The sequence below is a fragment of the Ovis canadensis genome, chromosome 2, assembly GCF_042477335.2.
Source record: "Ovis canadensis isolate MfBH-ARS-UI-01 breed Bighorn chromosome 2, ARS-UI_OviCan_v2, whole genome shotgun sequence".
NCBI classification, from domain to species: domain Eukaryota; kingdom Metazoa; phylum Chordata; class Mammalia; order Artiodactyla; family Bovidae; genus Ovis; species Ovis canadensis.
The window spans coordinates 253,464,687-253,477,245 of NC_091246.1; the positions used below are offsets into that span (position 1 = coordinate 253,464,687).

A 12,559-nucleotide genomic window follows, 5' to 3' on the forward strand; every position below is an offset into this window, starting at 1 on the left:
GTGCTCACTGAGCCTCACTCTTCTCACTTGAAAACTGGGCTTGTGAGGGGAGGCGTAAAAAACGCGCGCTCAGCGCCTGGCGTGTAGGGCGGGAACCCTTGTCTTGCATTCTAGCTCCAGGAATCCCCCAGGGCAGCAGAGCCTCCGGCCTCGCCCTTCCCACTGGCCATTCTCAAGGGCAGCTCTGTGCCCTGCAGCAAGAGCGGAACCCAGGCCCCAGGCAGGCAACGGCTGCGGTTGCTATGGTTGTTTCAGCAACCTGGTTCTTCCAGACGGAACTGCTTCTCTTGTAAATATTGATGGAGGCCTCAGACAGAGAGGAACGCGAAAACAAAGGGCGCTTTATTTATGACAGAAAAAGAAACCAACAGGAAAAAAAAAATATCTACAGCCCTGACGGAGGGGGGAATGTTTAAATAAACCATGGCAGGTCCACTGGATGGAATATTGTGCAACTATTGAAATGATGTTTACCGAGGGTTTGTAATAACACGGGAAAATGCTTATTCTATAAAGCTAAGTTAAAAAAAAAAAGGAAGCAACTGAATTGTATATTCAGCATAATCACACCGAGGCAAAAATCAAGCCAAAGAAAAATCACACGCAGGAAAACAGACCGGAGGGACCCACACCACAGCGGAGGTTTGTCTTTGGGTAGAAAATTGGGGAGATTTTCTAATACCTTTCTCTATCTTCCAATTTTTTTCTATAATGGCATGGTTGGCCTAATCTGCAAAACAACTCAAAGCTAAGGTTTTTGTTTCTGTTTTCCTAAAGAAGAACGAACTCACATTAGGAAAGAAGGACAGATGAGCCACGGAGAAGCCAAGCAACACAGAAGCCACTCTGAGGCCGAGGGCGAGAGGACAACGGGCGCGGCTGTTACAGAGGCCAGTGGAGGTCCTGGGGTCTGCCAGCATGGAGCCACGCGGGCTGGCTGACGCCCCGCACGAATTCAGATGGCGCATCTGTGTGTTATTCTGACCCTCCTCCCTAAATGTGATACTTCCCTGGTGGCTCGGACGGTAAAGCGTCTGCCTACAACGCGGGAGACCTGGGTTCGATCCCTGGGTCAGGAAGATCCCCTGGAGAAGGAAATGACAACCCGCTCCAGTACTCTTGCCTGGAAAATTCCATAGACGGAGGAGCCTGGTGGGCTACAGTCCTTGGGGTCGCAAAGAGTCGGACACGACTGAGCGACTTCAGTGCCTAAACGTGCAAACTCTGCTTCTCTCTGGGGAATGTAGCTTACCTCCAGCCAAGACCCCTCTCTCATGAATGTCCGTGTAATGGGATTCTCTCCTTTATAGGTAAAGGCAGAAGCAGAAGAGCTGGGCTCCTGCCCTCTTCACACACCAAGACGGAGCGCCTGGGGGGCAGTCCTGCTCCCCACCCCCACTGGCGTGGCAAAGCCCTTCAGGAGGCAGGCCCACCCTCCCTCCCGGAGCCCTGGTCTCTGCACCTCCAGGACATCCCCTCAGGGCTCTGCACAGCCTCGACTCCTCAGGGAGCCTGATCACACCACCCCCGCCCCTCCTCCTCTCCCTCTGTGGACCGTGAGCAGCGTGGGTGCTGCTTGTTTAGGACTAGCTTTCTTTTTTTTTTTTTTTAACTGCTTGTTTTCTACAGCTAGAGCGTGAGCTCCACGAGGACAGGGACGTGCTGCGTCTCTAGCACCTGGAGTACCGCCTGGTTGAAACATTCTGTAAATGAACCCTGGGGCTTCCCCGGCGGCTCAGTGGTAAAGAATCTGCCTGCCAATGGAGGAGACCTGGGTTCCATCCTGGGTGGAAAAGATCCTCTGGAGAAGGAAATGGCAACCCGCTCCAGTGTCTTGCCTGGGAAATCCCACGGACAGAGGAGCCTGGCAGGCTACAGTCCACGGGGTCGCAAAACAGTCGGACACGACTGAGCAACGACAAAATGAACCCTGACCGTCACAGCCCCGGGGGCTCTGTAGCCCCTGGACTGCCTTGCCCTGACGCTACGGTCCTGACGGCTCTCATCCCTAAATCCAGCTCTGGAGGCCCAAGCCAGGAACGCACTAGCCCTGATCTGCTGGTGATGACTTCCTGGGGCCCTGGGCTGAAGTAGTTCTGAGTCCGTGGAAAGAGCCCACCAAGAAAGGACACTGCGATCGTCAGCGATGTCTGCCGTGGGAGCGCAAGAGGCAGACGAGACGTGCGGCCCCATTCTGTCTCAGCCTCGGCCGGAGTCTCAGCTCTCCCTTGGCCACGAAGAACACAGCCACCACCACTGGGTCTAGAACCAGCTTCGCTGCTTTACCCCTTGACCGTTTCCCCAGTCCCTGCCGTATGTATGTGACGGGCTTCTGAAGGTTTTCCCAGAGCGAGCCCTAGCTCTCACCCTTGGCGTGGAGCCTTCCCCCACACCCCACCCAGCTTGGCTGAGGTCTTATCCTCTGCCTGGCTCCTTATCGGAGGCCTGCCCCTGGCCTCAATCTGGCTCTACCTGTTCTGGCTCCCAGATGGGGCTCTCCACCCTTTCCCCTGCCCGGCATCACGTCTCCCCTCCCCCCCGGTCCCCGGGAGGTCCATGACCGCGTGCTGACTCTGAACTTGAGCATGGCCTTGGTGGTGGAGGGGGTTTGGAGAGGAGGTCACTCTCCCAGGCTCCAGCCACAGTCTCAGCTATCTTTCCTCCCCCAGCGTCCAGCCTAGAAATAAACGAAGCTGCCTCACCTCCCAAGCCCTAGAGTAGGGAAGGCGGGCTTCTGTGGTCCAAGCAAAGGCTTCATCTCTACATCAACCTCCTCTGCTTCTTTGTTCCAACCCCGCCTCTTCCAGAAAGACCCCCAGCTCAGCCCCGGCAGCTGCAGTGACGCAGGCTCCTGCCAGGATCCCCTGGGCCTGGGAAGCGCTTTCCACAGGTGCTCACCTTTATCCCCCAGGCAGAGAAGGACACGGATTGCTCTTCCCATTTTCAACACAGGGATGCCAAAGTCTGAGCACTCCCATCTCCGCACCTGTCAGGCCCGCCGTGGCGCACCTGCCTTCTTGTCTTTCCTGATGCCGCCACTCACTTCAGAAGTAGTCCCGGTGCCGCCACTCACTTTAGAAGTAGTCCCGGCTCCCCTGGCTTCCAGCTGGTACCAAGAGCACGACTGCTTTCCTGTCGGTACACACATCTCCCTGGGAGATGGAGCAGGGCCACGGTAATATACTGGACTAGTCTCTTTCTCCTCCTTCTGGGAAGAAAAGGTAACTTCCCAAGGGTGGAAGCTTTCCTCCCTCCGAGAATTTGCCAAACCTGATGTGAAAGGAGGGCCCAGCCTCCCGGTGTAGCAGGAGAGCTTGCTGGTCCCTCAGCTCCACCGTGGGCCTGCCTCTCCCTGGCCCGCTCCTGTCTGATGAGGCAGACCAGGCGACCACAGGCACAGGGAAGGCAAAGGGTGCCATCCCCTCTCACACCCTGGAAGGGCTGCCCCCAGCTCCCAAGGTGAGGGCTGGGTTGCACGAGTGGCTGTACTGTGAAGGGTTCTGAGATCTGGGGAGACAGTGCGGTGGTCAAATAACAATGGGCCCAGCAGGAGGGTGGCCCTTGGATCACATTTTTTTTTCCTTGCCATCAACTGTATTCTCCGTAGACCCTGCAAACAGATGTGCCTTTATAAACGGACGCTAAACATGGAGGCGTCTCCTCTTTCCAGTATACTGGAATTCCATGTAACGAGAAAAAGCAAAGCAGGCTTTGGTCAATTCACTCTGCAGGCAAGAGTTCCCGTGGGCGGCTTCAGCTGGCGCTCTGCTTCTCCTCCAGCCATCGCTCCCTCTGGCTGGGCCCCCTGGGGCTCCCCGGGCTTGTCCTAGTCCTGCTGAACAGCCCCCCTCGATTTTCTCCACCTGTGTGTGTCCCAGGTGCTTCTGGAGGTTGGGGCGCAGTGCCCAAAGCTTAGGAAGAGGCCCTGCTGGCTTAGAGAGGGCTGGCCCAGGTCCAGCAGGGTCAGCTTGAGGGGTCACTGGGAGTCAAAAAACCTCTGGAACTGTGCCTGTGATAAGGCTGTGCCCCTGAACTTTGCTGGGATCCTGGTACCCCCTCCCCACCAAATTCAGTCCTCAATCAAGATGGTGGCCAACCTTGCAGATGCGGGCACCCTGGGCCTCAGAGCATCAGTCCTCAGCCTCATTTTCACACTAGGGCTGCTGCCCAGAGAGAGCAAGAGGCAGCTAAGAAGCCCAGACCGTGGAGCAGGTGGGATTGAAATTCACCTCTTGTCGGCCAGATTCCCCTGCGCCCCGATCGCCCAGAAATGGCCCATGCCGCGATGGGTAGGGGGTGTTTTTCCGTCTAGTCTTGCAGAAGGAGCCCAGCAGATGGGCTGCTAGACCCTGGTCTGGGGCACATCAGGACCGGGCAAGGTCAGGACGGTGGGCAGGAGGGTGCCCTGCGGGGAGGGGAAGGCCTGCAGCATTTCGGGCACAAACCTGGGCGAGACGCAGTCGGCCAGGAAGCGCAGCGTGCGCCGGCGCCCCACGCAGTAGACGAGCTCGCCCACCACGGCGCACTGGAAGGCGTCGGGGTACGGCGTCCGGTACGTGGCGCACTCGTACCAGAGGCGGGCGCTGGCGCTGCAGCGGTACACGCTGATGCCCAGGCTGCGGTTGAGGTCAAAGCGATAGAGGAAGCCTCTGACCGCCACCATCTCGGCCGTGCGGTCCCTGCCTCCCCCGGTGGGCGCGGCGCGCCAGCGCTGTTCCCGGGCGGAGAAGCGCAGCAGCAGGTAGCGCAGCGAGCCCCCGGTGACGAAGAGCTCGCCCCCGCTCGCCGCCGCCGTGTGCGCCAGGGCGAAGGTGTCCTTGGGCAGCGGCGGCGCAAAGGTCCAGCGGTCCAGGCGGGGGTCGTAGCGTTCCACCGTGTTCAGACACTCGCCCCCGACGGCGTACAGCTGCCCGTCCAGGGCCACCAGCCGGCAGTGCGGCCGCGCCTGGTTCAGGGGGCACACCTCGCTCCAGATGCCCGTCAGCGGGTTGTAGCAGAAGACGCGCTTGGAGGGCTGGCGCCCCGCGCCCTGGCAGCCCGACACCAGGAAGAGGTAATTGAAGAGGCTGCAGATGGCGCAGCCCCGGGACACAGCCTCGGGCGGCAGGCGGGCCAGCGGGCGCCAGGCGTCCTGCTCGTCGTCGTAGCAGCAGAGGCGGCCGGAGCCTTCCTGGGGGCACACGTCGGCCACCACTAGGTGCTTGCGCCCCCGGAGCCGGCGCTGGAGGACCAGCTCCCGCTCCGCCCCGCTCAGGCACCCGTAGACCTCCGGGCTCCGCAGGACCTGGAGGTAGTTGTCACTCATCACCTTGTAGGCGGCCTCCTTCAGGGGCTCCAGTTTCTTCCTCTTGGCGAAGGTCAGCGCCTCGTAGCAATTGCCCAGATCCAGGTGGACCTCTGGGGCTGATCCAGGGCTGAGCGGGGGGTGGAAGAAATTGATGCCAGCCACAGAGTGCACATGGGGCTTTCCGGGGCTTCCGGCTGAGCTGGACTCAGGAGAATCCTGGGACATGGGGCAGGTGGGCGTGGCTCTCTGGTCTGGGCAGGATGGAGCAGCCTCCCCAAAGCCGTCCAGCTGCAGCTGAAGCTCTGGGTTCTCCACGATCTGAAGGAGGCTCTCCTTGCGGCTGAAGCCTCGCGGGGAGCGTGAGGGGTCAGTCTGGGGGGAGGCGGCCGTCTCCAGTCCGCCTTCTCCGTCATCAGCGGGCGGTCCAGACGCTGTCCTTGTTCCCAGGGGGCCTGACACTGACTCAGGGGCTGGAGCCCCTTCTGGGGCAGCTGTTGGGGCGGCTAGCCTGCTCCTGGAGGTGGCCTGAGAGGTGGACTCCACATAGTAATCGTACACCTTGCCCTTCAGCCTGGGCCTGATCCCCTCCAGCTTCTCCGGTATGAAATTCTCCTCTACTCGAACCCGGGCCACAGACGAGAAGGTGTAGGAGGCGTCGGAGGCCTGCTGACGCAGGGCCAGGCCCAGGTCCGAGGCAGCCTGGAGGGCCCCTGCCTCCTCCCTGTGGACCCCTGACGCGTGGGTAAAGACCCAGCTGTTGTTCATGTCACACTGGCCTTCACAGTGGGCCGCCTGACCTTCATAGGGGGATTCCTGCTCCCCGCTCCCTGGATGCTTGGGGAGTCCACTGTCCTGCCTGGGAGCGAGCTCACCACCCACACGACCGCTCTCCACAGCGGGGAGGCCAGCTGGGGACTTTGGGGGTTTGCTGCACTGATCGGGGCAATGGGGCAACTCGGGCTTACCGTCCACAGCTGTTCCAGCTTCCTGGCCTCCGCACCGAGGAGCTGGCAGGTCAGAGTCCAGGCGCTGCCCAGCGTGCTCCTCTCCAGCACGTTTCCTTCCAGCTTTCCTAGCCTCTCCAGCTTCTGAGACAGCGGATGAAGCTCCAGTGGCCGGGACTCTGGAGGCCTCCGTGTTCTCCCAGCTGCAGCCTGGCAGTCCTGTGGTCCCCTTGCTTCCCCTTCGGCGTCTCAGGTCCCACCGTGGTGCCCTGGGAACAGCCTCCTGGGCGGCAGGCTGCCTGGAGTCCCCTGCCTCCCCCTCGGCCTCGGCCTTGGTGTCCGTCCCCCGCGGTGGGGCCCGGGCTGGCCTGGACTTGTACAGCCTGTAGGCTGCAGTCAGCAGGAGCAGGGCAGCAGCGGACAGCACCAGCTGGCCCGTCAGCTGCATGTCCAGATGCCAGTCCTGGGCCTCTGCTCCTCCTCCTCTGGGGAGCATGTTCCCAAGCCGACCTGGGGCAGAGGAATGTCAAGAATCCGATTAATGATTGCCCAATAGGGGACGGTTCCTGGTTCCTGCTGGGCTGAGCGGGAGGGGGTTTGGGGCGAGCTCTGGCTGGGCCGGTGAAGAGTTGAAGCAAAGGTGACTTTTGAGCTGGCAGAGTTGGGCACCGAGGCCCGGGGCTGGCAGAGTGAGGTGGCTGGCGTCCCTGGGATCCTTCGGTGCTTTTCCCTGGGGGTGGGAGGCATCTGCCCGGAGGAGGCTGAGCTTGTGATCACCACCCACGCCAGCCGTGGCCGGAGGGGGCTCGGCACGTCCAGCGGGCTCTTGAAGAGGGAGGAAGCTCTCCGTCAGTCACCCGATGCTAGGGAACGCTCGGGGTGGGAGGCTGCTTGTGTACGTCCTGTTTTCTCTTTTGCAAATCCGCTGGGCTGGGAGGTTGGGTGTGGTGAGCTGCAGAGCAGGTGGAGCCACAGCAGGTGTGGTGAGAGGTCCTTCTGGATCTGCGCTCTTCCTGTTGAGGTCGGTGGGTCCCCACGGCGGGGTCGGTCTGCAGGCAGCAGCCGGGGAGGCTGAGCCGGGAGCTGGGCCAAGCCCCCGACCTGGCTCCTGAATGACTGCCCTCTTTCCCTGCCCGATGAGGTGCCTGAGAAAACCAGCCTTGGGGTTGGAGTTGGGGGAAAAACACGGCATTCGTACCTAGATCAGGGACAAACAGGGGGCGCATCCTCACCCTTGGACCCAGACAGCCTCAGACAGTCAGAGGCTGCGGGAGTCTCACTCGCCTCCCGGCTCAGCAGCACCTGGCTCTGCGGCTAAGCTGTGTGACCTCAGGCAAGTGAGTGCACCTCGCTCTGCCTCCGTTTTTCCATCTGAAAAGATAGGGGGAACAGCCCCTCGTAAGGCCGTGGTGAGAGTGAGACGGGTTGGTGTGTGTAAAGGGCGCAGGGCCGAGCTCCTGTGGAAAGGCTTAGTCCATGTCACCCACCCATCCTCTTTCTCACCGTCGGCGCCCTCGTCATCGCGTGAATCGTCATCGGCTGGACCTTTGGAGGCACTGGTGTGACTCTGCCCCTCCCCAGACTCAGGGCCTTTTGGGGTCCCCAGAGGCCAGGACGGGGGTCTCAGCGTCACGCTGCCTATGGGTGCTGAGGGTGCCAGGTGGGTGGGCCCGCCGCTGCCAGGTCCCCCTATTCCAGAGACGCTGTCTCTCTCCACTTCCGAGTGTTGGCATCTAACTTAAAAAAAGAAAAAGAACCACTCTGTGCAGCAGGCACGTGTTTGGAGGAATTTGGCTCCGAAGCCTTCCGTGATTCCTTACGGTGCTGTTCACAGCTCCCCCGCGCTCCCGTCTGTCTACCTGCCGCGGTCACCTCCTGATGGCCGCGTGCGTGCCGCGATCTGGGCTGGGCTGACCCTCAGGGTCAGGTCACAGGCTGCCTCCTGTGCCTCCTGCCCGGCGCCTCCATCCTTCCGGCATCATCTTTTCTTTCCTTCTTGTTCTCCTGTTCTTCCTCTCGCCCCTCTCAGCCTTCATCACGTGGGCTGTGGCTCCAGTATGCTCCGCTCTGCTTGCTGGATTCTACGTCTCCAGGGAAGCTCGACCCTGGGGCCTGAGGCACCACTGGGGCAAAAGCCCAGCTGACCTTGCCTTTCCCCGGGGAGGATGTGGGTGGACGCTCTGGACGACGCGGGTCTGTTGTCCACTATCCCGTTTGGGGGAGGGGAATTTCGATCCCCTTTTTATGGCAGCTCCGAGGGCGGGTCAATTTGCCTGCAAATGAGGACTTCTACCTTTCGTTTCCAGACTCCAGACTTTTACAGACCTAAGTTCGTCCAACAGGTATGACTGCTCTGGGAGTCAGACGTTTTCAGCCTGTCCCGCTGGTGACCTCTCTGAGAGAGTGTTGTTTCCTCTTTTTCCATCTCTGTCAAAATAGTGATTCACCATGATTGTTAGAAACACAGATTACCAAGCTCCGCCCCCAGATTTTACGATTCAGTGGGTTCAGGGTGGCTTCCAGGAAATCTTCGGTTTTAAAAATCATCTCAGGCGATTCCGGTGGGTAGAGGAATGAAAAGTCAGTCAGTTTTGTTTACTCGTCTGCTGGGTGATGGGGGAGCAGTTGCCCTCTATACCGCCCAGGTGAGTATCGGGAAAGGGGAATGAGTCCCGGGTATTTTGCATGAGTGAGGTCTTCCTGGGCATCCACAGAGGTGGGGTATTGTCATCACCTCATTTTACAGGTGGGGAAACGGAGGCTCAGAGAGATTATGCACCAATGTCAACAGAGGTTGTCAGTGGCAGAGGCTTGATTTATAGCCAGGTGTCTCTAACTGCAAGGCCCATTTGTCTTCCCCTGGGACGGAGAGGATGAGTTATAAAGGAGAATAAAAATTTGTCCAGTGGTAAAATCAGGGCTTTGGAGACTGGCTTGGGGTCCCCCTGGAGCCAAGCTACCATTCCCGCAGGCAGGGCAGCTCTGCACATCTCCTTCCTGAGAGAGGAGACTGCACACCCCCCTGGTGTGCTGCGGCCTGGCTTTGACCTCTCAGGCGCCACCGAGCGCACAGGGCCTCAGCCCCTTAGAGGGGCTGCTTCCCACCCAAGAAAGGCTTCATGTGTCCTGGAGTGCCACCCCTACAGCTCCGCCTTCAAGCCTTTAAGCAGACAGTTGCTCTTTCCATTTGAAACTGTGCTCCCAGATGTTACATGTAGCCGCACCAGACCCCTGGGTGGCCAGGAGAAAGTGAAGGGGCCACTGGGAGGAGAAGACACAGTCCCAGCCCCAGTGAAGGGCCTCCCTGCAGATCTGGAAGCTGGTGCACACGCCTGCGATGCCTTCAAGCCACAGCGTATCACAATGGAAATTAACAAGGTGACTTGTCGCAAAGTAAACCAGACTAGACTGGATGGCCAGGGAGTCTGGAGCAAGGGGCATCAGAAGAGAGGTCAGGAGAGAATTCCAGAAAGGTGTTTAGTCTTGAGTATGCCTACAAAGAAAGAGGGGGCATAGACGGATTGACTACGAACGTATGTGCTAAGTCATTTCAGTCACGTTCAGCTCTGTGCAACCCTGTGGACCGTATCTGCCAGGCTCCTCTGTCCATGGAATTCTTCAGGCAAGAATACTAGAGTGGGATGCTGTGACCTCCTCCGAGGGATCTTCCCAACACAGAGATGGAACGCAGGTATCCTGCCTTTTAGGTGGATTCTTAACCTACTGAGCCACCTGGGAGGCCTGGACTGGTTGGTTGATGTGACTGATATTTACCTGATGTTGACTGTATACCGGGCCCTTATGCTGGGGTGCAGGGACCTGGGTGAAGGAGCATGAGGGTGGAGGGGAAGGTGGCACTGGCGTGAACCCCGGCTTGGCAATTCCTTCTTTGGAGGGTGGAGGTAACACCTGTGAAAGATCTGAGCACACAGGAGACCTTCGTTAACAGAGGTTCCCCCTGCACGCCCTCCATGTTGGTCCTCAGTGACCGCCGCTGCCTGAGGTTGTTATAAAGCATAGGCTTTATTATTATTCAGGCAGGATGAGAAGAGGGCAACAGAGGATGAGATGGTCGGATGACATCACTGGCTCAATGGACGTGAGTTTGAACAAACTCCAGGAGATGGTAAAGGACAGGGAAGCCTGGGGTGCTGCAGTCCATGGGGTCGCAGAGAGTCGGACACGACTTAGTGACTGAACAGTAACATGGCGAGGTCAGCAGATCGGGAGATGCTGCTACTGGAAAGATAGCTTGTTGTTCACGGTTCTCTAGAGGAGCCCATCCAAGTGCCGTTCAGGGCCATGTGAGGAAGCACCAGGGTCACCAGAGGCAGAGAGGGGAGGGGAAAGAGGGAACAGAGATTTATGATGTTTTTCATGAGAAGGGTTGGGGGAGACAGGGTAAACAGGCTTCGAAGTGCAGGGGTCCTGAGGCTACGTTAGTTTGTCACCTCCCCGGTCCTGCAGCGGCTCGGTTCAGTCACTCAGTCAGGTCCAAATCTTTGCGACCCCATGGACTGCAGCACGCCAGGCCTCCCTGTCCATCGCCAATCCCCAGAGTTTACTCAAACTCATGTTCATTGAGTCATTGATGCCATCCAACCATCTCATCCTCTGTCACCCCCTTCTCCCGCCTTCAATCTTTCCGAGCATCAGGGTCTTTTCAATGAGTCAGTTCTTCGCATCAGGTGGCCGAAGTATTGGAGCTTCAGCTTCAGCATCAGTCCTTCCAATGAAGATTCAGGACTGATCTCCTTTAGGATGGACTGGTTGGGTCTCCTTGTTGTCCAAGGGACTCTCAAGAGTCTTTTCCAACAACACAGTTCAAAAGCGTCAATTCTCCGGCGCTCGGCCTTCTCCTGGAGTGATTAGGGCAGGGGAATATTGGCGCCCTGTGAAAGCCCAGAAGGAGGTGGTTGGAGGAAGCCTTTGGGCTCATTTGCATATGATAAGTGTGCTCCTGGGTGAGTCGTTCGCCATTGCTAGGAACTAGCTAAGACTTGGGAGCTCACAGTCAGCTCAGAGGGCCCAGATGACAGAGGGTGGAAAATATACAAAATAAGAGGATATAGTTACTACAGGGAGTCGGAACCAGAAGTGGGAGAGCAGGGGCTCTGGGGCCTCTCAGAGGCAGCTGGCTCCCCCAAGGGCGGTGGGGAGTGAGCTTCAGGCACTAACCCGAAGTCTAATCCCATCCGTCAGGTGAACACGGCGCTCCTGCCAGCAGACTTCAAACTCCATAAATCACAGCTTTTTTTTTTTTTCCCTCCAGTCCATTTGGAAAAAGTGAAATGAACAATTGAAGACAGGAGCAAAATTAAAAGATAATTGGAAGTCTATATCGGGCTTCTGTGGCTGTGCGCACACGCCGCCAATCTGGTCTTTCTGTGCGGGCAGGATAAATTGAGAACTCTTCGGCTGGCTTGGGGGTGGATAAAACAGTCAGAGACAAATGCGTGCCATGCAAATAAACAGACCCATCTTCCAGTGATTAGCTTTGCATTCCCCTCTGCCAGCGCCTCCTCTGGTCCCCTCAGTCTGACAGTCTGTGTGTTCCGAGGTGGAAGGTGATCCCAGGTGGGTGAGGGTCTGAGTGGAGGGCCCGAGGTTGGGAGGAGCTGGGCGTGGGCACTTTGGGAGGTAAAGTTTGTGTGTGCAGAGAGGGGGTGGAGATGTGAGAGAAGAAGTTGGGGAATTGTGTGGCCTTTTACACACACACACGCACACACACGCACATATACACACGTGCATCTATATATGCACACGTACGAAGGCGCATGCACGCACACACCCATGCGTGTACACACGCACACACACATGTATATGCCTGTATATGAACGCACACGTATGCACACACCCATGCTTGTACACACGCACACACACATGTAGGTGCCTGTACATGAATGCGCACGTATGCACACATATGCACTTGAATGAGAACATGGACTTACTGAATCCAGAAGGGTCGTCCACAAATGGATCTCACCCAGTGGGGAAACTAAGTCCTAGCTGTCTATCCAGCTGGGCCTGAAACACAGGGCATTGGACTGGGTCTAGGGGCAGAAGAGCAAGTCAAGGGTAAATTGCCATTTGTATGAAGAGTATTCAGTATTTGAAGGTGGCGGGACAGTTCTGAACACTGACCCAAGGCCCACAGTTTGTGAGTGGTACACGGGTGGGACTCGAATGGTCTCCTCTCTGACCCTGGACCCGGCATCCACCCAGCCCACTCTGGTACCGGCTGCCAAAGTTCACCTCCACGGGAACCCAGGTAGGACCAACACTGCCCTCCAAGGGGGCTCATCACCACAGTGCCTTGACACTCTGG

At 58.2% G+C, this 12,559-nt stretch overlaps 1 protein-coding gene and 1 long non-coding RNA gene across 3 annotated transcripts; one reads left to right on the plus strand and one right to left on the minus strand.

Annotated features, from left to right (window-relative positions):
* Positions 1–320: 320 nt before the first annotated feature.
* On the minus strand, positions 321–8,107 carry KLHDC7A (kelch domain containing 7A). Its single transcript, XM_069575135.1, has 2 exons — positions 7,735–8,107; positions 321–7,602 (listed from the first exon to the last, which is right to left on the minus strand). Exon 2 carries the CDS (start codon positions 6,725–6,727, stop codon positions 4,343–4,345), a length of 2,385 nt encoding a protein of 794 aa, XP_069431236.1. The 5' UTR covers positions 6,728–7,602; positions 7,735–8,107; the 3' UTR covers positions 321–4,342.
* A 3,002-nt stretch (positions 8,108–11,109) lies between these two features.
* LOC138433081 (uncharacterized) lies at positions 11,110–11,570 on the plus strand. Of its 2 annotated transcripts, none has more exons than XR_011254134.1 (2): positions 11,110–11,195; positions 11,434–11,570. It is a non-coding gene; the product is annotated as an uncharacterized lncRNA (long non-coding RNA). The 2 variants fall into 2 exon arrangements; XR_011254135.1 differs by having other exon boundaries at positions 11,115–11,195; positions 11,504–11,570.
* The last annotated feature ends 989 nt before the right edge of the window (positions 11,571–12,559 follow it).

What these genes read in the sequence shown, in the direction of transcription:
- KLHDC7A (XM_069575135.1), bottom strand. Translation starts at nt 6,727, where the DNA reads ATGCTCCCCAGAGGAGGAGGAGCAGAGGCCCAGGACTGGCATCTGGAC.